At 46.1% G+C, this 25,699-nt stretch overlaps 2 protein-coding genes across 3 annotated transcripts in view; both read right to left on the bottom strand.

The window, feature by feature from the left end:
- The window catches only part of LOC120918341 (sodium/hydrogen exchanger 9B2-like), a 55,810-nt gene extending 44,758 nt beyond the window's left edge, over nt 1–11,052 (bottom strand). Inside the window, exon 1 of the mRNA XM_040329882.1 lies at nt 10,880–11,052. The gene's annotated coding sequence lies outside the window, so the exon portion shown is untranslated. The remainder of the gene's footprint in view (nt 1–10,879) is intronic.
- Nucleotides 11,053–23,013: 11,961 nt separating this feature from the next.
- The window catches only part of BDH2 (3-hydroxybutyrate dehydrogenase 2), a 44,931-nt gene continuing 42,245 nt past the window's right edge, over nt 23,014–25,699 (bottom strand). For both annotated transcript variants that reach the window (XM_040329877.1, XM_040329878.1), the window contains exon 10: nt 23,014–23,326. In XM_040329877.1, the coding sequence (XP_040185811.1) occupies nt 23,273–23,326 (54 nt within the window). In that variant the 3' untranslated portion in view covers nt 23,014–23,272. The remainder of the gene's footprint in view (nt 23,327–25,699) is intronic.

Genomic DNA, 25,699 nt, shown 5'->3' with positions numbered 1-25,699 from the left:
AATGTCGTCTTATTTGCGCAGGCGCCGCGTACAGCTGTTTATGTTCGGAGACTTTCGGCGGCTCCATACTGCGCAAGCGATGTGCCTGCATTGTACAGGGTGGGCATTATTCGACGGGGGTCATTTCTCGGCACAACACCGGTCCCTGTTTTCGCCCCGTGTTAAAGCCGAGTTCCACCAAAAAGTGGAAGTTGCGCTTATTTGCTTCCTCCCCTTCGGTGCAACATTTGGCACCTTTCAGGGGGGAGAGGTCCCCCTTCCCCACTTCCAGAGACTGAGCCGTCCCTCGGAAGTTCGGCCCCCCTCATCCTTCCTCCACCGTCGGGCCAACTAGAAAGCCCGGTGCACTTTGCACAGTAGGGAACTGTCTGTGAAGCCTAAAAGGCTTCACCGCTGGCTTCCCTTAGTGGAGATGGTGGCGGCAGTACCGGTTAGCCGATCCGAAGATTTTTTTTTCTCTCGAGGATGGAACACTTCTTTAAGGAACTTGGTTACAACAAAGATACAATCAGACACCTTTGGGCTTGGGTAGATAGCCTTTGCTTTTCCACAACTGACTCGTGTCTAAAACACAATTTAAAGGACAGGTTTCTCAATCAGGGTTCCATAGAACCCGAGGGTTCCTTCTAAGGTTGCTAAGGGTTAATTAAGGTGTGGCAGAGTGATCCCCCAGTGACCCAAACTAAATTGACAGGTGCCGCTCAAGGCTTCACCAGGTCCTCTTGTGTAGTAACCACTTGGAGTGCAGAAAAGGACAGAGCTTGTTCCAGTTCTAGACATTTAATCGGAAAGAGAAAAGTCCTGGAAGTGGCACATCTCTGAAAAACCGTAAGAAGGTGTATGACAGCCTCAGCCCGGGCTCCACATAACTAAGCTCTGTGAGTGGAGTGAAACATGTTGGGGGCGTGGCCTACCTGGAGACTAATTCCCCTATATGAAGATGCCTGTATAGTTTTGGCACCAATGTCACTTGGCAGAAACAGCTGTGTGGGAATATTTCATCTCAGTTACCAACACCAATAACCTTTTTAGCCGTCTAGAAAGGGGCATGCTTCCTACATTTCAGTCCATTGTTATTAGTTTAATTTCATAGTCCTTACCAAAATGAAGGACTCACTCCAGGCAAAAACGATTTTTTTACTTTAGATTGTATGCTCCTTGAGGGCAGGGACTGATGGAAATCTACAATATATACAATATCTCACAAAAGTGAGTACACCCCTCACATTTTTGTAAATATTTTATTATGTCTTTTCATGTGACAACACAAGAAAGGAGACTGCTACATTGTAAAGTAGTGAGTGTAAAGCTTGTATAACAGTGTAAATTTGCTGTCCCCTCAAAATAACTCAACACACAGCCATTAATGTCTATGCTGCTGGCAACAAAAGTGAGGACACCCCTAAGTGAAAATTTCCAAATTGGACCCAGTGTCAATATTTTGTGTGGCCACCATTATTTTCCAGCACTGCCTTAAAGGGGTTGTAAAGGTAAAAAAACTATTTCCCTAAATAGCTTCCTTTGCCTTAGTGCAGTCCTCTTGAGGGGGGAAGGGGCGAGCAGGAGTGTCAGGACGCCCACTAACACACAGCTCCTTTCTCTATCTGCAAAGTAGAGAGCATCCTGACACCCCTGCTTGCCCCCTCCCCCTCAAGAGGCTTTCTCCACACCACGCAGAAAGCCTTGCATTACGGTGTGGAGTTACAGAAAGAACAACAGGAAGTGAGGATTTCTCAGAAGAAATAAGGACATTTAAAAGCAAAATGGAAGGATGAGGTAAGTGAAGGAGGACTGCACTAAGGTAAAGGAAGCTATTTAGGGATTTTTTTTTTTTACCTTTAAAACTCCTTTAACCCTCTTGAGCATGGAGTTCACCAGAGCTTCACAGGTTGCCACTGGAGTCCTCTTCCACTCCTCCATGATGACATCACAGAGCTGGTGGATGTAAAAGACCTTGTGCTCCTCCACCTTCCATTTGAGGATGCCTCACAGATGCTCAATAAGGTTTAGGTCTGGAGACATGCTTAGCCAGTCCATCAACTTTACCCTTGGAGGTGTGTTTGGGGTCGTTATCATGTTGGAATACTGCCCTGCGGCCCAGTCTCTGAAGGGAGGGGCTCATGCTCTGCTTCAGTATGTCGCATTACATGTTGGCATTCATGGTTCCCTCAATGAACTGTAGCTTCCCAGTGCCAGCAGCATTCATGCGGCCTCAGACCAGGACACTCCCACTACCATGCTTGACTGTAGGCAAGACGCACTTGTCTTTGTACTCCTCACCTGGTTGCCACCACACACGCTTGACACCATCTGAATCAAATAAGTTTATCTTTGTCTCATCAGACCACAGGACATGGCTCCAGTAATCCATGTCCCTAGTCTGTTTGTCTTCAGCAAACCGTTTTCAGGCTTTCTTGTGCATCATCTTTAGAAAAGGCTTCCTTCTGGGACGACAGCCATGCAGACCAATTTGATGCAGGGTGCGGCGTATGGTCTGAGCACCAACAGGCTGACCCCCCACTAGGGTTGTCCCGATACCACTTTTTTAAGACCGAGTATAAGTACCGATACCTTTTTTCAAGTACTTGCCGATACCGAATACCGATACTTTTTTTTAATCTAATGTGACAGCGGCACATGTGTCAGTAAGTTTTTTTTTTTTTATCTTTAACAATTTATTTTTTATTTATTTTTTTACAATTTATTTTTATTTATAATGCTTTCTTTTTTTAAGGGGGGGGGGGGGGGGTGGACCGTGTCAGTGTGTTTTTTCTTTAATTTTTTTATTTTCTACAATCATTTTTTTTATTCTTTTGTTTTTTTATTCTTTATTGTTTTATTTATTTTTTCAGCCCTGTTGGGGGGGCTTTGGTGAGATATCAGGGGTCTTTACATACCTCTGACATCTTCCCTTTGAGACAGGGAAAGGGACTAGGGACACATGTTCCCCTGTCCCTTTTCTCAGCAGCATCAGCTGCGCTGAAAATGAATGGAGTGAAGACAGCGTCTTCTCTTCATTCATAAACTGAAACATTTGTAAACACAGGTTACAATGTTTCAGTTATGTGAATGGACAGTCAGTGATCACTGACTCTGTCCATTCGGAGCAGTAAGGAGCCGGATTTACCGGCTCTTACCCCGCTCTCCATCCTGACATTTCCAGGGGGTGGAGGAGGAGCACCGAAGGGGAGAGAAACACGGCATACACAGGATACACACGGCGTCATACACGGGATACACATAGCGGCATACACGGCAGCTTTCAGCTGCTTTAAAATCAGCGGTGATTGGTGCTTGTAACTTCCCCATGCACTGATCACCGCCGACAGTACAAGTATCGGGTGAAGCATCGGGAGCATTTGCCCGAGTACAAGTACTCGGGCAAATGCTTGGTATCGGGAAAACCCTACCCCCCACCCCTGCAGCAATGCTGGCAGCACTCATACGTCTATTTCCCAAAGACAACCTCTGGATATGACGCTTAACATGTGCACTCAACTTCCTTGTTTGACCATGGCAAGGCCTGTTCTGAGTGGAACCTTTTATGTTAAACCGCTGTATGGTCTTGGCCACCGTGCTGCAGCTCAGTTTCAGGGTCTTGGCAATTTTCTTATAGCCTAGGCCATCTTTATGTAGCGCAACAATTCTTTCTTTCAGACAGTTCTGTGCCATGAGGTGCCATGTTGAACTTCTAGTGACCAGTATGAGAGAGTGAGAGCGATAACACCAAATTTAACACACCTGCTCCCCATTCACACCTGAGACCTTGTAACACTAACGAGTCACATGACACCGAGGAGGGAAAATGTACGGACTTTTGTCACCAGCGGTTTAGACATTAATCGCTGTGTGTTGAGTTATTTTGAGGGGACAGAAAATTTACACTGTTATACATGCTGTACACTCACTACTTTACATTGTAGCAAAGTGTAATTTCTTTAGTGTTGTCACATGAAAATATATAATAAAATATTAACAAAAATGTGAGGGGTTTACTCACTTTTGTGAGATACTGTATGTGCATTTTCCTACATATGCCAAATTCTTTATTCTTTTATTTGTCATTAGATATATATATATATATATATATATATATATATATATATATATATATATATATATATATATATATATATATATATATATATATATACACATATATATACATACAACTTACTCCTTGATAAAAAGTTCAAGAGGGATCTAAACTAATGCTTAACTAACCCCCCTCCCCCCTTCTCAGTTATCCTGAGAAAAACTGCACTTTGGCCTGCTTTGCTTTGGCTACAGCTGGCAATATAGAAAGTGGTTGCCGCTTCAAAAGTTCGACAATCATTGGCATAAAAAAAAACCCCACAGTCCCAGTCCTCGCACTTGAAGTGAAACTAGAAGTTGAAAAGCTACTCATGCACATGTAGCAAGCGCAGAGATGACCTCTTCATTTTGGGGCAGGCTTCCCATGGCCTTATAGACTGTAAGGCTCCATTCACACCAATGCGTTTTTGATGCATTTTGCATAAATGTAGGGACATTTTTTTAACATGTTTTCCTATGGAACATGTTTACATCAATGCTTTTTTGTGCCTCTGCGTTTTTGGAAATGGTCAGGGTACTTTTTTCCCGCAAAAAGCAGCGTTTTGCATGTAAAAGAATTCAATGGACCCACATTCAAAACGCAAGTACCGCGTTTTTACTGCGATTTGCAGTTTTTTTTAACCTGTTTATAGCTGGTTGTTAAAGGAAATGTAAAAAATAAAAATTGCCGGCTAAAAAAAAAAAAAAAGAATAAAAAAAATACAATAAATAATAAATAAATAAGTGCAAATCGCAGCAAAAACGCTCAAAAGCAACATGCATAGGTGTGAATCGAGCCTTATAGACCACTATTTACCTGGATGTGGCAGTGTAAACAGCAAGAGGTTACAGCCAAGACACAGAAACCTGCATACAACAAGCTGAATTGGACATCTCTGCATTAATGTTTCTAAGGAAACCCAAACATTTACTAGCCCGAGGAAGTGTACAGCTCCTTATGTATCACAAGGCAAATACCTTACTTCTAAAACATAAAATAGGCCTATTTATAATATCCTGTGCAACCTGTGCTTTGTCCATACAGAATATACTTTTTCATTCGGCCTGCAGGATTTTCCTGTACAGCGCAGATGAATGTGCCCCCTGGCAGCATATTTTTTTTCCAACAGCCGACACCAGCAGCTGTGAGAATACCCAACAGTCACTGCATCTGCTTTTATGTAGGTGCGATTCAAAAACTTTCTTTATGGCTCAATCAATGTGCCTGGCTCACAACAAACTGACCAAAATTGTCAGCATGTATGGACAGCTGTCGGGACCGCCCTTGGCTCCTGACAGCTAAACAGAGCAGTGAGGGAGCAAAAGCAATGCAAGTACCGGTATTTGCTGCTGGCGAGGACTAAACTAGTGTAAACCTGAATGAGGTAAAACCAGTCAGTCTCCCCCATCCACATTATACAGCATGGATGGAGGAATCTCTCCTGCTGCCAATTTATGTAGCAGCTGCAGATCGTCTTAATACCACGGCGCTGCCAAAAAGTGACTGTAGCAGACAGAATGCAGTCGCTGTTCAGATGATAATTTTCCATCCGGAAAATCCAATCCAGATGATCTTGCAGGGAAACCCAGGGCTCAAATTGTAACCGATTCAGCAAGAATCGGACAAAATTCAAACCCCAGCCTGAGCTTCAATGTAAAGTAGATATAAAGCCCAACTAAGCCCCCGTTCACATCGGTGAGATTTGACAAGTCAAATCGCATTCCAGATCGCCGCCATTACTAGTAAAAAGAATAATAAAAATTTCATAAATGTATTACCTATTTTGTAGACACTATGAGCCAGATTCAGATACAATTACGTTGCTCCACGGCAGCGTAACGCATCTGATTTACGTTACACCGCCGCAGGTTTACAGCGTAAGTGCCTGATTCTCAGAACTCTTACCTGTAAACTTGCGGCGGTGTAACATAAATGCGCTCGGCGCAAGCCCGCCCAATTCAAATGGGGCGGGCACCATTTAAATTAGGCGCGCTCCCGCGCCGAACGTACTGCGCATGCTCCATCGGGTAAATTACCCGACGTGCATTGCGCTAAATGACGTCGCACCGACGTCATTTGTTTAGACGTTAACGTAAATGGCGTCCAGCGCCATTCATGGACGACTTGCGCAAACGACGTTGTTTTTTAAATTTCGACGCGGGAACGACGGCAATACTTAACATGGCTTAGAACACCTAGGGCTCAGCCCTAATTTTACGCGGCGTATCTCGACGGAAACAACGTAAAGTTAGATCGACGGGCAGCGCGGACGTTCGGGAATCGCCGTAACTAGTCATTTGCATATTCTACGCCGACCGCAATGGCCTCGCCACCTAGCGGCCGGCCTAGAATTGCATCCTTAAGATCTGACAGTGTAAGTCAATTACACCTGTCGGATCTTAGGGCTATCTATGCGTAACTGATTCTATGAATCAGTCGCATAGTTAGGACGGCTGGAACACAGAGATACGACGGCGTATCTCTTCTGTGAATCTGGCCCTATAACTTTTGCGCAAACCAATCAATATACGCTTATTGCAATTTATTTTACCAAAAATATGTAGAAGAATACATATTGGCCTAAACTGATGTAGACATTATTTTTATTTATTTGGGGAAATTTATTATAGTGAAAAAATAATACCACTAAAAGAAAGCTCTGTTTGTGGGAAAAAAAGAACATACAGTTTGTTTTGGTACAGCGTCGCACGACTGCACAATTGTCAGTTAAAGCGACGCAGTGTCGTATCGTAAAAAAGTGCCTGGTACATCACAGTGCACCCCCCTTTCCTTATGCTGCTGCTGGGAAGAAGCTGGATGCATTGCTTGAAAGCAGAAAGTAAGGGTCTGGAGTAGGACCAGAGGAGGGCTGGAGGTGCGAGGGCCACATGAAATAGCCTGGAGGGCCGGATTCGGCCCACGGGCCTTGTGTTTGACACCTATGTCTCCAGTGTGAAAACCCTCGGGGCTTTCACACTGGAGCGGTGCGCTAGCAGGACGGTAAAAAAAGTCCTGCAAGCTGCATCTTTGGAGCTCCTCCACCACTCACGCCCATTGAAATCAATGGGACAGAGCGGCTATACCGCCGGCAAATCGCCTCTGCAGAGGCACTTTGCGGTGGGTTTTTAACCCTTTCTCGGCTGCTAGCCTACCCCGAATAGCACCGCGAAATTGGCGGTAAAGCACTGCTAAAAATAGGGGCGCTTTACCACCGACGCCACCCCCGCCCCAGTGTGAAAGGGGCCTAAGTAAACCTATGATGCATGTTAGAAATATCCAGGGCTTTTTTCTCAAACAATAGGTGCTGGAACTTAACCACGGACCCACAATACTCCTCCCTCTACACACACCCTCCAAATCACATCAAATAGTGGGTGTGGTCAGTCAAATTTCACAAAAACAGTAGGAGGGTCTTAAAGGGGCATTAAATACCAGGATTGCATTACATACAGAGTGCAGAGCTGTCACTTGTAAACACAGAAAGCAGACTTCTGTGTTTACAAGTGATTGTGGTGAGCGGGCACCATAGAGTCTGAGCCAGAGGTGGTGGAACTGAGTTCCCCCTGAAAAAAAGCCCTGGAAATATCTTATTAATTAACAATTTTGTGTGAAAAAAAAAAATATTTCTGCATACATTTGAATGTGTGGATGGGAACACTGACACAGTTTTTTTATTCAACCCACTGGTTAAATAATAATAAATGTATGATGTGTAGTCTGCTTTAAATCCACCACACAGTGAGATTTAAGCGGTAGGGATGGTGTAAAATGTCTCCTAAAAAGAACAATCAAACACAAGGGATCATCATACTAACAGTAAGCTATATCACTTGTGCTGATGTTTGTGTTTTTCAGCCAATTTTAGTATTTTCAGGTTTAGAGGCGGAAAAAACCTCCGCAAAAAAATCACCAGCGCATTCAGGAGATGAACGTTTGGGCAGAAAAAAAACCCTGAGTGCCAGTACACACCATAGAAACGCAGTTCGGATTCATTCCAGGTGCTTTTCGGCATGCGTGTTTTTGGTGGCGTCTTTGATGCGTTCCAATGCATTTTTGACGTAGTCTTCACCTTAAATAAGGACATGTGTGTTCCAGTGCGTATTTGGTGTGTTTAGGTGCGTTCCAGTGTGTTTTGATGCATTTTACAACATTTTAGTACAGTACAGGAAAAATGCAGCACCTTCTACTTTTTTTTTCTGGAACTGCAAGCACTGCCTTTGAAAAAACATATAACCCACTTTCCATGCAGGAAAAATGCACAGGACTGCGTGTGGTGTGAACTGACCCTGAGTGTACCTCAATAGAATACACGCCTAGTGTTCAGCACCTGAGCGTTCATTCATTCCAATGGGCAGAATAAAATGAGTATTCTGACCAATGGAATGGATGAACACCCAAATGCTTGATTTGCCTAAATGCATTTGAAAAACGTGGCTTTAGGCGGGGTTTTTTTTAAGCTACTTTGCTCCTGCCAGCAGAAAAGGCATTCAGAAGCCCAGTGTGCATGAGACCTTAAAGTGCCCCCTATGGAGAATTTAGGGTACGGAGGTTTGTCACCCCTTTCACAGGCAATTTAACCTCTTCCCTCTTGGCGGGTGGGCTTCCAAGAGGCCGTATATATGGGGCCCCGTGTAATCTATTCTAACATTATTATAAGTTTTAACTTCATTTTGCACTTGCACTAGTATCTTGGAATTGGAACTACCGCTATTTTATTCTCCAGGGCAGGGGTGTCAAACTCATTTTCATTGTGGGCCGCATCAGCATTAGGATTGCCCTCAAAAGGCCCGGTTGTATCTGTAAGATTAGATGTTCAGTGCATCCCCTCCCCCGTATATTAGATGTCAAGAGCCCCCCTACCATCAGAAGTTGAGTCTCCCACTCTCACTTACATCACAGTGCACCCCCCTTTCCTTATGCTGCTGCTGGGAAGAAGCTGGATGCATTGCTTGAAAGCAGAAAGTAGGGGTCTGGTGGAGGACCAGAGGAGGGCTGGAGGTGCGAGGGCAGGGATGGACTGGCCATAGGGACTACAGGGAGTTTCCCGGTGGGCCGATGGCTCAGTGGGGCGTTTTCTTTAAAACGGAGACTCTCTCAGGCCCCCCTGTCTCTCAATCCCCCCCTCTGTCTCTCAGTCCCCCCCTCTTTTAGCCCCCTCCTCTATCTCTCAGACCCCCCCCTCTATCTCTCAGACCCCCCCTCTATCTCTCAGACCCCCCCTCTCTCAGACCCCCCCCCCTTTATCTCTCAGACCCCCCTCTATCTCTCAGACCCCCCCTCTATCTCTCAGACCCCCCCTCTATCTCTCAGACCCCCCCCTTTATCTCTCAGACCCCCCTCTATCTCTCAGACCCCCCTCTATCTCTCAGACCCCCACTCTGTCTCTCGGCTCCCCCCCTCTGTCTCATTCACTCCCTAAGGGCTCTTTCACACGGAGCGGATCGTTTCTGGGTCCGCTCCGTGTGTCCGCCAAAGCTCAGCGGGGATCATCCGTCATCCCCGCTGAGCTGTCGGCGGATAGGGCGGTCCCTGCACACAGTGCAGGGACCGCCCTGTCTCTGCTCCGCTCTCCCCTATGGGGGATCGGATGCAGACGGACCGTGTGTCCGTATTCATCCGTTCCGCCGGACGGAAGAAAAATAGGGTTTTTTTTCCGTCCGCAAAACCGGATCCCGACGGACGCGGATGGTCGCAGACGCTAGCGGATGCTCCATCCGCTAACGGACGCGATCCCATAGGGATGCATTACAAGTCCGTGAATGGACTTGTAATACACGGACGAGCGGAGCGGACGTGTGAAAGATCCCTTACTCTTAGGCTGTTTTCACACTGGGGTGGGCATGGACGGTAAAACACTGCTAGTTTTAGCAGCACTTTACTGTCGTTTTAGCTGCACTATTCGGTGTCTAGCAGGCACTTTTAACCCCCGCTAGCAGCTGAATTCAAGGTTAAATGCGCTGTGTATCGCTGCTGCTGAAGTGCTTTGCAGGCACTTCAGCAGCAGTGGCCATTCATTTCAATGGGCAGGAGCGGTTTGTACGCCGCTCTCTTCCACCGCCCAAAAGATGCTGCTTGGAGGACTTTTTTTTAACGCCCTGGCAGCACCCCAGTGTGAAAGCACTCAGGCTTTCACACTGGGACTGCAGCGGAGACGTTTTTCAGGCGCTTTACAGGTGCTATTTTTAGCCCAAAAGCGCCTGAAAAACGCCTCAGTCCTACACTCACCTCCTCTCTTTTACACTCGCTCTCTTTTTCTTACACTCACCCCCCTCTCTCACCCCCTTTCCCTCAACCCTCCCTCTCTCTCACCCTCTCATGATATACAATAATGGATGTAGGGACCTTTTGGTGGGCGTGATTTTTTGGGGGGCAGCATTTTATTGAATTAAAGTGGGACGGTCTGGATGAAGTCCAGGGCCAAATTTTTGTCCCAGTCCAGCCCAGTGCGAGGGCCACATGAAATAGCCTGGAGGGCCGGATTCGGCCCACGGGCCTTGTGTTTGACACCTATATTTCAGAAAATAAATACAGTTTGGGGGGTGGGGTTAAGTCATTTTCAGGCCTAAAAATCTTTTTTCTAACACTGTGCAAGAAATAAAGAAGTATAAAAATGTCTGTGGCAGCAAAAGGGCTATACATGTACAGACTATGGACGAGGTGTAGAAGGAATGCATGAAATACTGAGGTGACAAAGCATTAGAACACACAGCTCAGTTACAGTGTGTAATAGAACATATAGCATGCCACAGACACTACACACTAAGCATGGAAGACACTAGAACACAGTACTGGGCGAACACTTACCACACACACCACCCTCTGTCACATAATCACACTACACACAGTGCCGGCTGTGTCACCGTGCCCGGACACCGGCTCTGACCTCATCACCATCCATGGAATCACACAGGCTCGGGGCTCAGAGACACTATGTACAAATGAGGATGGCGAGGGAGGAGCTTCACTATCTCCACCTATCAGCGCACGGCTGCATCCTCACACAGATAGTCCGTCTATGGATGGTTGGGAGGAGGAGAATAGAGCCTGACGTCACTTGAGAGGAGGAGGAGCTCAGTGCTGCTCAGTGCCTGCGATTACACATAGGATGCTACAAGTAATATTGTCAGGCATAAAACTACAAGAACTTTGAAATGTACAGCTTCATCCCTTTATGCCCAAGTCATTTTCTGGCACTTATATAGAAAGTGATCTCGAGCAATAATCAATAGTCATCAAAAACAGTAATATATGTAAAACACAAAAAAAAAAGGGAACGTGCTAAAACCACAAAAGTGAATAATAAACACAAGGTCATCCAAATGTTCTAAAACACAGTGAAGTGTTCAGTGAAAAATATTCATATTATTGGAAATATTAACCACTTGCTTACTGGGCACATAAACCCCCTTCCTGCCCAGGCCAAATTTCAGCTTCCGGCACTGCGTCGCTTTAACTGGCAATTGCGCGGTCGTGCAACGTGGCTCCCAAACAAAAATTGGCGTCCTTTTTTTCCCCACAAATAGAGCTTTCTTTTGGTAGTATTTGATCACCTCTGCGGTTTTGATTTTTTGCGCTATAAACAAAAAAAGGGCGACAATTTAAAAAAAAAAAAACACAATATTTTTTACTTTTTGTTATAATAAATCTCCCAATTTTTTTTTTTTTTAAAACTTTTTTTTCTCAGTTTAGGCCGATACGTATTCTTCTACATATTTTTTGAAAAAAAATCGCAAAATAAGCGACTGGATAGCGTAAAAGTTATAGCGTCTACAAAATAGGGGACAGAATTATGATTTTTTTTTTTACATTTTTTTACTAGTAATGGCGGATAACTGCGATTTTTATTGGGACTGCGACATTATGGCGGACAAATCGGACACTTTTTACACATTTTTGGGACAATTCACATTTATACAGCGATCAGTGATATAAATATGCAGTAATTACTGTATAAATGTGACTGGCAGGGAAGGGGTTAACACTAGAGGGCGAGGAAGAGGTTAAATATGTGCCCTGCATAGTGTTTCTAACTGTGGGGGAAGGGGACTGACTGGGGGAGGTGACCGATCTGAGTCCCTATGTACAAGAGACACAGCATCGGTCTCCTCTCCCTGACAGGACGTGGGTCTCTGTGTTTACACACACAGATCCACGTCCTTGTCTGTGTTCTGGCCGATCGCGGGAACCTGGCGGACATTGCGGCCGCCAGGCACGCGCATCGGCACTGCAGTGATGCGGCGGGTGCGCTCGCGCACCCCCCAGTGGCCAGAGGAGCGGAGGACGTCTATAGACGTCCTCCCGGCAATTGAGAGCCACCTTGTCTTTTGCCTATAGCTGCGATACCAAGTGGTTAATAAAATATGTAGTAAAATCAATAAAAAGCTATAAAAAATCCACAAATTTAGCTTTAAAATTTTGCAAAAAAAAGAATGTCTATGAACAACTCCACAGATGTGCCTGGGAATTAAAGCGGAGCTCCACCCAAAAATTTAACTTTCGCTTTTCAGAAACCCCCCCCTCCGGTGTCACATTTGGCACCTTTCAGGGGGGTGTAGATACCTATCTAATACAGGTATTTGCACCCACTTCTGGGCCGAAATCAGACCTGAATCGGAGAACAGACTCACCGGACCCCTGTTGTGAGCCACTCCATGCTGATGTGTGAACCCAGCCTAAAGGTTGAAATTGGGTGGCCAGTGTTCCACCCCCTCGAAGATCAGACACACATTGGGGAGTGGATGGAAGTGGAATGTTTGCAGTGTGTTGTCATTTACCTTCTTGTCTACTAAAACCATTTGGATGCTTCAAATGTCATTGGTGTGCGGTCCAGCTTCTAGAGCTCCAGCTCTAAGCAGAGCAAGGGAAGGCAGCTGGGCTCTGGCAACCTGCAAGTCTGTGAGACTAAGGCATCTTTCACACAGGGCGGATCCAGGGCCGGCCCTACCATGGGACCGGATGGGACCATGGTTCCAGGCGGCACTTAAGAGGGGCGGCAGCCTGGCCGGCAAGAAGTTGTCAGGAGTAGACTACGCGGACTCCGTAGAAGCCGCCCGGAATCCTAGATCAGTAAGCAGGGGCAGAGCAGAGCGGTGCGCTGCCTCCTGCACTGGTTGCCAGAATAGCCTGCCGACCGGCGCCTAGCAACCAGTGACATCAGAGGACACGGCCGCCCCAGGGCAGATCAGTAATCATCCGCCCCGTGCACCTCCGCTTGCTCAGCGGGGATCCTCCGTAAAATCCCTGCTGAGCCGGCGGATGACAGGGCGGTCCCCGCACACTGTGCAGGGACCGCCCTGTCTTTTCTCCGCTCCCCCCTATGGGGGGGATCGGATGAACACGGACCGTATGTCCATGTTCACCTGATCCGCCAGACGGAAGGAAAAGTAGGTTTTTCCTCCGTCACACTTTGGCGTATCGGAGCGGGTCGGATGTCAGCGGGCATGTCACCGCTGACATCCGCGGCTCCATAGAGGAGCACGGAGCGCCCATACAGGTCCGCAAAAAAAACGGACAGACAGACCTGTACGGGCGCTCAGTGTGAAAGAGCCCTATGGGGTAACAGAGGTAGCTTTTGCAGTGGTGGGACATGTGTGTCATTGGCTGGGAGTTAATCACATGGTAAAGGGCCGGTGACTTGTCCTCAATGTTCCCCTATGGGGGAAGTTCCTCCACTGACTGCGCAGGCGCAAACTTCCCGATGGAAATCCCCGAACCTCGCCCGGCATCCAGGCTCATTCTTTAACATCCCCGTGGATTGGAGGATGTTAAAAAAAGAGCCAGGAGGCCGAGCGAGCGAAGCGAGCCGTTCGAGCGCAGCGAGGACGTGAGGCCGACTGGCCACTTACCTCAAAATCCACGTCGCCCTGGATGCCGGCCGCCGTTCGGGGATTTCCGTCAGCAAGTTTGCACCTGCGCAGTGCTTGAAGGAACTTTCCCGATGGCTGGAACCATCTCAGCGCATCAGTTCGCGCATGCGCTGGAACTTCCATGATACATGGAACCAGCATGTCAGATCACCGGGATTGGGCCCCTTACTCCAATCTGTGATCAGATGAGTCTCACTGACTCGCTGATCACCGAGTGCCCCTACAGAGGGCACGCAGGCAGCCTAATTTAGGCCCGTGCTGTAGCCGTCTTTCGGCTATAACGCGGACAGGAAGAGGTTGAAGTAGAACTAAACCTGAAACTGGTTTTAAAATTGTATAGCGTGGTGAATGGTTAGAACCACTGTCAGGTTTTTATTTCTGTCTGTGTCCTCCTTGTTAGGTTGAGTCACTATGTCTCATTGTCCTGATCAGCAGTGTCACAAGGATTGGAAGGGAGGACAAATTCTACATTTTGAGCTTCCACCAGAACAGGAACTCTTGGGGACACTTGTTCCTGTGTCCGCTTTCTAATGCCTGGTACACACTACTAGTTTTTCTTCATTCAACCCAACTGACAGCTTGGGTCAGGGGCTGCTGTACTAAAGATGCAACATTAGTACAGCGCTCTCCCCTGCTGAGCTGTGCTGTCCGCCATTGCCTGAGAGCGCCGATCGGCTGCTGGTTTTCCAGAAGCCGGGTTCTGTCAGACTGAGTGCCTTACACACAGGTCGAATGTTGGGACGGTTTTTATTGAACTGGCCGATGTCGCCCGACATTCGGCCTGTCTGTATGGGGCCTTTAGGGAGAATTTCCCTGACATTGGAAAAATATCAAGAAGGAAAATCTCCTTTAGGAGTTTAAAAAAAAAACGTTAAGATATTGTAGCACTACCCCCGAAGGAGCTGCTGGTTTGATTTGGGTGGCTTGTTACCTCTTATCTTCCCGCCGTCTAGGGTACTGAATAAGAGCTGTAATAAGTCAATGTTCACACAGCAGGTGTCTTTTCTGTGCTTTTATTACCCAGCCGGGTAAAAACTATAAAAGTAGAAATAGGTGAAGGGATAGAAGAAATGGAAATGGCGGATTCAGGGTTAACTGATGCGGAAACAGTCCTGCTTCCAATAAGAAAACTACTTCGCCACTCTAGCCAGAGTGGGTATAGTGCATCTGGATAGGCCTCTCTCACCAGCCTAGCAGCCAGAGTGTCACTCGGAAATTTAGGTAAAAGTCTCTGCCACAGACCCTCCTAAACATGGAGATAACTTCGGTCCAAAATCCCTCTCGACTGGATTCAGCACCCGGATCTCCATCAGACAGCTTCAATTGCATCAATAACTGACAGACGACCATTGTCCAGCCTCTCAGGTACGAAGTGTCCTTCGATGAGTGAAAAGGCCTCTCCTGCGACACCAGCCTCGTGCTTGGTATCCCTCAGACAGGTTCCTCATCGACCGGCTTCCTCCACCTTGGACGGACAGCACAGGACCAATTGTAGGTTCATAGACTCAGTCTACTTACTGAGCCTACGAGGTAGATTAATGCTCTGGACCAACGTGGTCCCGAAGCCAGCAACACACACACCCCGGCCAGGAGGGCCACACACGCGGGTGGTGGGACTACTGCCCAGGTAGAACATGTGGGGCAACGACAACCCGCACCAATGGAGTCTGCTTCTTAAATACCCCTCCCCAGCATGCACAGCAAGGCAATCAACCCTCCTGATTGGCTGCTGGGAAGAAGTATCCACAAGACCCTGAATTTACTGCTGCCCCCTACCGTCCGGGGGAGACTGAAGTCCTCAGACAGGAGGATAAGCACACAGCCAGAGCAGGAACAGAGGCCTTAAATTTAACCAAATTAACATGGTCAGAGTAAGGCCCCTTTCACACTGGGGCGGGAGGCACGGTGGCGGTATAGCGGCGCTAAAAATATCGGCGCTATACCGTCGGATTTGCCGCGGGATTCGGCCGCTAGCGGTGCGGTATTAACCCCCGCTAGCGGCCGATAAAGGGTTAATACCACCCGCAATGCGCCTCTACAGAGGCGCATTGCAGGCAATATTGCCGCAGTTTCCCATTGTTTTAAATGGGAAGGAGCGGTGTACATGCCGCTCCGTTCACCGCTCCAAATATGCTGCTGGCAGGAGATTTTTTTTCTCTCCTGCCAGCGCATTGCCTCAGTGTGAAAGCCTTCGGGCTTTCACATTGAGTATGCAGTGCAGGAGTTTTTCAGGCGGTATAGCAGCACTATTTTTAGCGCTGTACTGCCTGAAAAACTCCTCAGTGTGAAAGGGGTCTTAGTTAACTCTTTGACCCCCTTCTAAATTTACAATAGCACCTGCCATAAAAGTAGCCAGGCGCTACAATATAATTGAATAAATACATTTTTAAACAAAAACAACACTGCTCATCACCAAAAGAACACCATACCCACAGTGAAGCATGGTGGTGGCAGCATCATGCTTTGGGGCTGTTTTTCTTCAGATGGAACAGGCCTCAGTCATGGTAGAGGGGATAATGAGCAGTTCTAAATACCAGACAATATTGGCACAAAACCTTCAGGCTTCTGCTAAAAAGCTGAACATGAAGAGAAACTTCATCTTTCAGCATGACAATGACCCAAAGCATACATCCAAATCAACAATGGAATGGCTTCACCAGAAGATTAACGTTTTGGAATGGCCCAGTCAGAGCCCAGACCTGAATCCCATTGAAAATCTGTGGAGGATCTGAAGAGGGCTGTGCACAGGAGATGCCCTCGCAATCTGACAGATTTGGAGTGTTTTTTGTAAAGAAGAGTGGGCAAATATTGCCAAGTCAAGTTGTGCCATGCTGATAGACTCATACCCAAAAAGACAGTGCTGTAATAAAATCAAAAAGGTGCTTAACAAAGTATTAGTTTATGCACTTATGCAACCACATTATTTTATTTTTAGTTCCCTCCACCTAAAGGATTTCAGTTTGTTGTTCAACTGTGTTGTACAAATTATAGGTCACATTAAAGGTGGAAAAAGTTCTGAAATGATTCATCTTTTTCTCATTTTTGTTTACATCACAGAAACCTGACATTTTAACAGGGGTGTGTAGACTTTTTATATCCACTGTACATCAATAGGCCATTAGAAGAACTGTATACATCTAAACACTGTACACATCTAAATGTGAGTACTTTAGATGTGTATTTTAAACAGGATCTTTTTCTAGCTCTACCAGCAAAAGAACCTGCATTGAATGCGGAAATACGCATATGCCCTTGTGAATGAAGCCTAATGCCGTGTACACACGATCATTTTTCAGCATGAAAAAAAACGACGTTTTAAAAAAATGTCATTTAAAACGATTGTGTGTGGGCTTCACATCATTTTTCGGGTTCTGAAAAACATTTTTTTTTCAAACATGCTGCATTTTTAACAACGTTTTAAACAATGTCGTTTTTCGGGTTGTAATAAATGATCGCGTGTGGGCTAAAACGACGTTAAAAACCTGCGCATGCTCAGAAGCAAGTTATGAGACGGGAGCGATCGTTCTGGTAAAACTACCGTTCATAATGGAGTAAGCATATTCATCACGCTGTAACAGACAGAAAAGCGCGAATCGTCTTTTACTAACAGGAAATCAGCAAAAGAAGCCCCAAGGGTGGCGTCATCCGCATGGAACTTCCCCTTTATAGTGCCGTCGTACGTGTTGTACGTCACCGCGCTTTGCTAGAGCATTTTTTTTTTAAAACGATTGTGTATGAGCAACGTCGTTTTAATGATGAAGTTGGAAAAAACTAAGTTTTTTCTACATGCCGAAAAACTTAGTTTTTTCATGCCGAAAAATGATTGCGTGTACGCAGCATAAGGCCCCTAAAAATAGCGGCGCTATACCGTCTGAATTGCGGCGGGAATTCGGCCGCTAGCGGTGCGGTATTAACCCCAGTTAACGTCCGAAAAAGGGTTAATACCATGGTTTCCCATTGTTTTCAATAGGAAGGAGCGGTGAAGGAGCGGTAAACACACCGCTCCAAAGATGCTGCTTGCAGAAGATTTTTTTTCTCCCGCTAGCGCATCGCCTCAGTGTGAAAGCCCTCGCGCTTTCACATTGAGAATGCAGTGCAGGAGTTTTTCAGGCGTTATTTAGGCAACATTTTCCGATGTTCCGACGAAAGGCCGCGCATGCGCAGAACGACAATCATGAACTTTTCTGACATTTTCCAAGGTACCGTCTGGCCGCGAATGCGCTGAACGGCAAATAGTCCCCGCAGCGCCGAGTTCGTAAGTAGGAGTTGTTCGTAAGTTGGGCGTTCGTAAGTCAGGGACCCCCTGTACTGTAATTTAGTCTGCATAATGAGAAGACAATTAGCATTATCACTAGAAGGTTAGCAATGACAGCTCCCTGCATTTCTCCTTGGGGCGGTTTTATTATCAAGTAAAAATGATTTAGAGATTCCAGTCGCATTACAAGTTCCTGTACACTGAAAAGCTCTTAGAGGTAAAAGGAAAAACTGATTTAAACAAAATCGGAAAAAAAAAAGCCAGCACAAAATGAGGAAGAATATTGTCTTATGACTGACTACTCCAATATGTTTCCAGGTTACTCACAGGTTGGAGAAGTTAGACCACTTAAAGTGGAGCTTTAGCCAGAAAATTAAAGTGATTGTAAAAACTCACCTTGTAAAACAACCCATTCAGTTTAAAATAGAAATGAAAGGCAAAACATTTGGGTATAGAACTAAAAAAAAAACAGAATAAATAAATTTTTAAGTGATCACATTCTCTGTTCTCAGCTGCAGAAGAGCTGGGGGAGGAGTAACAGCAGCACACTGAGCTTCCCAGTGAATGGCTGGGTGGAGGGGTACACAGATACTGTTTTCTCTAAATGCAGCCAAGCTCAGTTTGAATGGCACCAATGCAAAAAACTAAAACCTTTGGGGTTCAAGCATATTTTGACACCACAGATTTGAGTGTAGACAGGGCAGCCATCAGAAATTGTGGTGCCCCTTACACAGATTTAGAGCTGCCCCCCCCCCAGCCTTACCATCAACGTACCCCAGGGCCTGCCCACTGGCCATCCCACCAAATCTGTTCACTAGCCTTCCCCCCACACCTGTACACTCTCAGCCCCCCTCACATGTGTATATATGACACATGTGTACACACATACACAGACCCCCCCCCCCCTTCACTTGTACAACAGCCCTTACTTGTAAGGCGGTCTTCTTAGTCCCAGCTCTTGTTTCCACAGGTAGCTGAGACACAGATAGGAGCTACAGTCCAGGATACAGCAAAGGCAGCACACATGAGGTGTGCACATGCAGGAAGTTGCCAGAGGTGGCAGCAAAGAGCCCGACGTGAGCTCAATGACACAGAGCAGCAGCAGCTGCTGACTCACACTCATACAAAAGCATCCACAGAGCTCCCCTGTACCCGCCTTCTCTTATGCCCACCAGGCGACCGGGCTCTTTGAGAAGCTTGGGTTCCTTACATGTGTATGGACTGTACCCCCGATGGCGGCCCTAGTGTAGAGCCTGCTATCAGCAGCCTGTCAAAATCAATGGCATAAAACAGTGGCTGTACACACATCTGAAAATAACTAATTTACAAGATCATACGCATACAGTGATGTATGCGCCAAAAACAGAAAGAGTGCGTTCCTGAGAGTGGACACGATTGCCACAAGAACAACTGCAGAACTAGCTTCACCCACATCATTGTTTGGATGAGCCTCCTAGCACCCAGTAGTGCACATTTGCAGAGTATGCTTGTATGCATGTAAATGTTACAGAAATGTTTACATGCATATACATTTTTTTTTTTACACAGGATCCAGCATTAATGGGCATATATTATTAGAACGGAGATCTCATCAGTTGAGTCCACAAGCAATATAAGAAAATCTGGTGGTCTAAAGAAAAACTATCACTTTGTCCATCCAGCCTAAAGTGGCAGTGTCTCGTAATAGACCCCAACCCCCACCAAGGTATACTCATCAATCCACACTCCTTCACTACCACTCCATTGCGTTGGAGCCCAAAGTTCAGTTTTAATGGAGCAGGGCTTCCGGGTATGAACCCGACTAGAAACTGGCCTATATAGTAAGATAAGGACTACACATAAAGAAACAGGTCAGTAATTAACCACTTCCCACCCGGCCCACTGCACATATACGGCCGGGTGGGAGCTTCCTCCTGAGTGGACGTTCAGGAACATCCCTCAGAAGGAGGTAGATTGCGTGCGCGAGTGCCCTTGCGATGTGCTCGTGTTCCCCCCGACACAGCGCACCTCGATCGGCAGGAGGGCTCTGTGATTGACCCTCCTGATCACATGACGGCTATGTCCAAACACAGCCGTCATGTGATGTAAATAGAGAGTTTAGGTTGCTAGGCGATCGGCTCTCCTCTCCTCACACGGAAGTTGTCAGTGAGGAGAAGAGAACGGATCGCTGCAGCCGGCCGGTGATCAGTGAGTATGAGCTATTTTTTACAAATAGTCGTGAATAAATACCACCAAAAGGAAAGCTCGATTTGTGTGAACAAAATGATAAAAAATTAATTTGGGTACAGCGTTGCCCGATGACCGCGCAATTGTCATCGAAAGTGCGAGAGCGCTGAAAATTGGACTGGGAAGGAAGGGGGCGAAAGTGCCCAGTGTTTAAGTTGTTAAAAGTGACGCACACGATTGTTCAGTTAGACTTGATATTTTGGCAAATAAGGACAAGAAATAGAATATAAAAATACTGGTAGCAGAAATGTCAGTTTTCAAACTTCTAGTCTGCAGTATCATTATCTTGGAAGCACAAAGGTGGTACATCTTCCTTTGCCCTCTATTAGTGTGCAGATTGTAGATTAGGGTGGAGCTGGTTACATGCTAGCTCATACATAAGAATGTACATGTCACATGCTTTGTCTGGTCTGTGAGCTGTGTGTGTTGTAGGGTTGTGTGAGAAAGCCTAAAGCAGGATATATACTGGAAACATTTATTTCCTGCAACCACAGGCAGGCTGGTTGTACCCAAGTTGATTGATCATTCAGCCTATCCATACATGTTTCGAACCGGCCGAGATCTACCTGTCAGACAAGCTACTATTCACACAAATGATCTTTTCAGCTATTTTTAAGGGGCGACCGACTACCAAGGTAAGGACAATTCTTACTAGAGAATAAGCAAGAGGATAGTTCTCCAATGGCCATCAATATAAGGATTCACTTTTCTACTGATCACAAAATGTTGTTAGGTAGCACCATGCTTACTCACTGATTTTCTTTTCTTCCCAGTGTGAATATTTGTCCAATTCCACAAATATCACTAAAAATGTTTTTTGTATAGGGTAGCACTGAGTTTCAAATACAATAAAGTGATGGTAAAGGTTTTTTTTTTTTAAAATAACAAACATGTTATACTTACCTGTTCTGTGCAAGGGTTTTGCACAGAGCGGCCCCGATCCTTCTTTTCTGGGGTCCCCCGGCTCCTCCTCTTCATCGAGTGCCCCCACGGAGAAACGCTTTAATGGAGGCACTCATTCGGGCATGCTCTCAAGTTGCTGTGCTCATCCCTGTCTCTGAAACAATCTGGCACAGGTAAGAAAAACGGGGGCTCTGGGGGGCAGCTGCAGAGCAGGTTTTTCATCTTATGCATAGAATGCATTAAGGTGAAAAACTATGTGACTTTACAACTCCCTTAAAGGGTTTGTTACCCCTAACACTTAATATTCCTGATATGTGCCTGCTGTACCATGTTCTTGTATGATAAAGTATCCTGTTCTCTTTGTATTGCTTCCTTTGTGTGAAATCACTGGTGTTCCCGCAAGTCACCTTGTTTTCCCTGTTAAAAACTGACCACACTAAGCAGGAGAGAACACCGTGGTCAGTCCTCTAGCGGTGCTGTGCTGTGCTGGGAACTCAGTATGCTCTCCTCCAATGATCAGACTTGTCCTGACACACCTCCACTGCACAGCAATTCACTGGGAAAACTGATCAACTCAGTGTACAACTGCTCCCCCCCCCCCCAGCTCTTATGCAGCTGAGAACAGAGGGAATGTGATCACTTATAAAAAAGTAAAAAAAAAAAGGGTATTTAGACTGTTTTTCTTACATCTATATAAAAATCTTTTGCATTTAATTTCTATTTTAAACTGAATTGGTTGTTTACAAGGTGATAGTTTACAATCACTTTAAGTACATCACATGCCATGTTCTTTTTCGCTTACATTACTGTTCACATTGTCGGTGATCAGCGATTTTTTTCATGACTGCGACATTATGGCGGACACATTGGACAATTTTGACACATTTTTTGGGACCACTGTCATTTTTACAGCAAAAAATGCTATAAAAATGCATTGTTTACTGTGAAAATGACAATTGCAGTTTGTGAGTTAACTACTAGGGGGCGCTGTAGTGTTTATGTGTGACCTCATATGTTTTTCTAACTGTAGGGGGGCGGGGCTGGACGTTTGACATCATTGGGGAACATACAATCAATGAAGCTGCCACTGTGAAGAATGAGGAAGCTGTATTTACACACAGCTCTCCCCGTTCTTCAGCTCCGGGGACCGATCGCAGGACTCCGGCGGCGATCAGGTCCGCGGGTCCCGCGGCCACCAAGCTTTGGACCGGGTCGCAGGCACGACCCACGGCTGGGCACTTAAAGAGGACATACAGGTACGTGCTTGTGCCCAGCCGTGCCATTCTGCCGACGTATATCGGAAGGAGGCTGGGAATGAGCACACCAGCTCCAGTGGGTTTCTCATGTGCTAACTGGATAGATTGATAGTAGCGCAGCCATTGACTCCCATCAATCAAATCCAATGATGCAGGGCCGAGTCCTGCTGTCTGTGTCAATAGACGCAGCAGCAGGACACAGGAGCGTGTCCGCGTGGGGCCCCCCCCCCCAGGGCGAGCACTTTTCCAACAGGGCACTCGAGAAGAAGAGGAGCGCTGCTGAGGGACTCCAGAAGAGGAGGATCGGGTCCACTCTGTGCAAAACCAATTGCACAGAGGAGGGTTTTTTTTACGCTAAAGGATATCCAAATGTGAATAATAAAAAAAAAAAAAAAAAAAAAACAAGGCTTTATAATCACCTCAAACACAAAGGTTATTGAATGTTACAAATTTATATCCAAATAATTTTACAGTGTGTTGTTACGCAGTGTGTAAGAAATAAAACATCTGCTTTTCTTGCTTTACTATAATGACTCCATCTTAACACGTGAATAATGATCTATAAGAAAATAAATGCATTATTGTGCTTTGATTGAAGTTACAGAACTTTAGTTAAACTTTAATATAAGTTGTATCATCTTCTCTTTCGCTTGATGCGTGGTTGTAGGGCTGCCACATTAGAAATTCAAATTTAGAGACTCCATCCACCATCAATAATATGTGCATTGCCAGTCACATAGGCAGCCTAGAAAAAAAAAAAAAAAAAAAGCTTATAGACAATAACATTTAAACAAGTACCAAACAATATAATGCAGTAAACAGACTTTCAAAAATATTTTCCCTTTATGTTTCCAATATTTTTATTGAGTTTTCAAAGAGAAATAAAAATCAGGGAGAGGGGTATACAAAGAAAGTTAGGAGCGGGGGGGGGGGGGGGAAATATGCACCCGCAGTCCACATCTGGGGGGCCATCAATCCAATACAGATTATTGCATATTTACACATAACAGTTACATATCTAGTATCCAGAATCCATAACGTTCCCCCCAGAACCATCTCCCAACAGGGATAATCGTCAACTTAGCCCGGGATCCCCCAGTTGTGGCGCTATCCAGGCCCAAAGGGCCAACATACCCCAGCCCACTACCTCTGAATTGGTAACATATCAGTAATAGAGCAAAGAGGAAGGAAGAAGAGGAGGAAAAAGGATAGAAGAGGAGAAGGGAAAGAAGAGCGAGAGAGAAAGAAAAAAAAAAAGAAAAAAAAGGGGGGGAGGGATGGCGCATCCCCATCCACCAGCCTCGAGTTGGATCAGTGTACATTCGTGAGGTAAGTGATCCAGGGATCCCACACCTTATCGAAAACCTTGACTTTGTCATTCAGAATGGCTGACAACCTCTCGTTCACCATGATCCATGACAACTTAGACTTCAAGAGGCAAAAAGGGACAGTGGGGGATCTCCATGACTTGGCGATGGAAATTCTAGCTGCCACAAAAATAAAAGCTATCAGTTTTTTCATGTACTTTGACGTACCCTCCACCGGGCGTCCCAGCAGTGCATGCAGAGGCGACTTAACGAGGTTCACCTGGGTTATAGAATAGATAAAATTGTAGGTGCGTATCCAGAATCGCCTCACCTTTTGACATATCCACCAAGTGTGGTACATGGAGCCGTCCTCATTGCACCCTCTAAAGCACCGCGGAGACGCCCCTGGGACAAAGGTGGCTATTCGCACAGGGACCATGTACCACCGTAACAACACTTTGTAATTGGCCTCAATTAAAGAGGTGTTAATATAGGATCTAGACGCCCCCTGTATCAGCTTGCTCCATTCCGCCATTTCAAGAGCCGTGCCAAGATCCTGTTCCCACTTTTGCATATAAACCAACTTTTGAGTATTAGAGGACAACATGCTGTAGATTATTGATATGTGACCGGAGTGTTTGTCAAAGGTTCTACAAAGTTGTTCCATAGCCGTTGATGTGGAGAGGTCCGAAGAGCGGTTCAAAGTCCCCAAAAAGTGAGCAATCTGAGCGTATCGAAAGTATTCAGCTTTTGGAAGATCATACCTCTCCTGTAGAACCGACTTTGACAAAGCCCCCTTGTGGTCGCATAGATCCGCTATCCTCAGTAGACCCTTATTGATCCACCAATTAAAGTCCTGGGGCCGGAGACCCGGGGTGAACTCGGGGTTGTGGAATAGTGAAGCCATCGGGGTGTGTGGTGATTTAAATTGGTATGTTTTTGCTAGGCGATCCCAGAGGCTCAGGGAGAATGACAGAGACGGACACATCACAGACGGCCTATTCCGTCCCCTCAGCCACATCAGGTGGCTGATCTCTCTGTCTGGAATCAAGGAAGACTCCAATCCCATCCAAAGCGGTTTGGATCGACCCGTGTGAAAACGGATCAGCTGAGCCAACTGGGCTGAGTGGTAATACTTAAGGAGGTCCGGCACACCTAATCCTCCTCCCGATTTAGGTGTGTATAATGTTTTCCTGTTCACCCTAGGCCTCTTATGGTCCCATATGTAATCGAGTAGTTTGGTCTGAAACTTCCTAAGATCCGCACTCACAACGGCTAATGGGAGAGTTCTAAATAGGTACAACACCTTAGGCAGGATGATCATCTTGACCGAATACAGCCTACCGAACCATGACGGGGGTTTAGTTGACCACCTCTGAAGGTCCTCTAACAACTTGCGGAACAGGGGGGGATAGTTCTTCCTATATAGTGTAGTAAGAGTAGGTGTTAAATAAATACCCAGGTAAGGGAGGGCTTCCTCTTGCCATCTAAAAGTGTACTGACCTTGCAAGGCTCGGACTATGTGGGGCCTCAGGGAGACGCCGAGAGCCTGGGATTTGGAATGATTTACCCGCAAACCCGTAAACGTCGCAAAATGTCCCAGTACCCCCTTCAGGATTGGCAAGGAGGTAACCGGAGAGGAGAGGAGCATCAGTATGTCATCCGCGAACAGCGCACATTTATGCTCCCGTCCCCCACAGCAGACCCCCAATATGTCCGGATGTGCTCTAATCTTGGTCGCCAAGGGCTCCAAAGCCAAGATAAACAACACTGGGGACAGTGGGCAGCCTTGTCGGGTACCTCTATGTATA

This window comes from Rana temporaria, chromosome 1 (genome assembly GCF_905171775.1).
Source record: "Rana temporaria chromosome 1, aRanTem1.1, whole genome shotgun sequence".
Lineage (NCBI taxonomy): Eukaryota > Metazoa > Chordata > Amphibia > Anura > Ranidae > Rana > Rana temporaria.
This window is presented reverse-complemented; position numbering and strand designations above follow the sequence as displayed.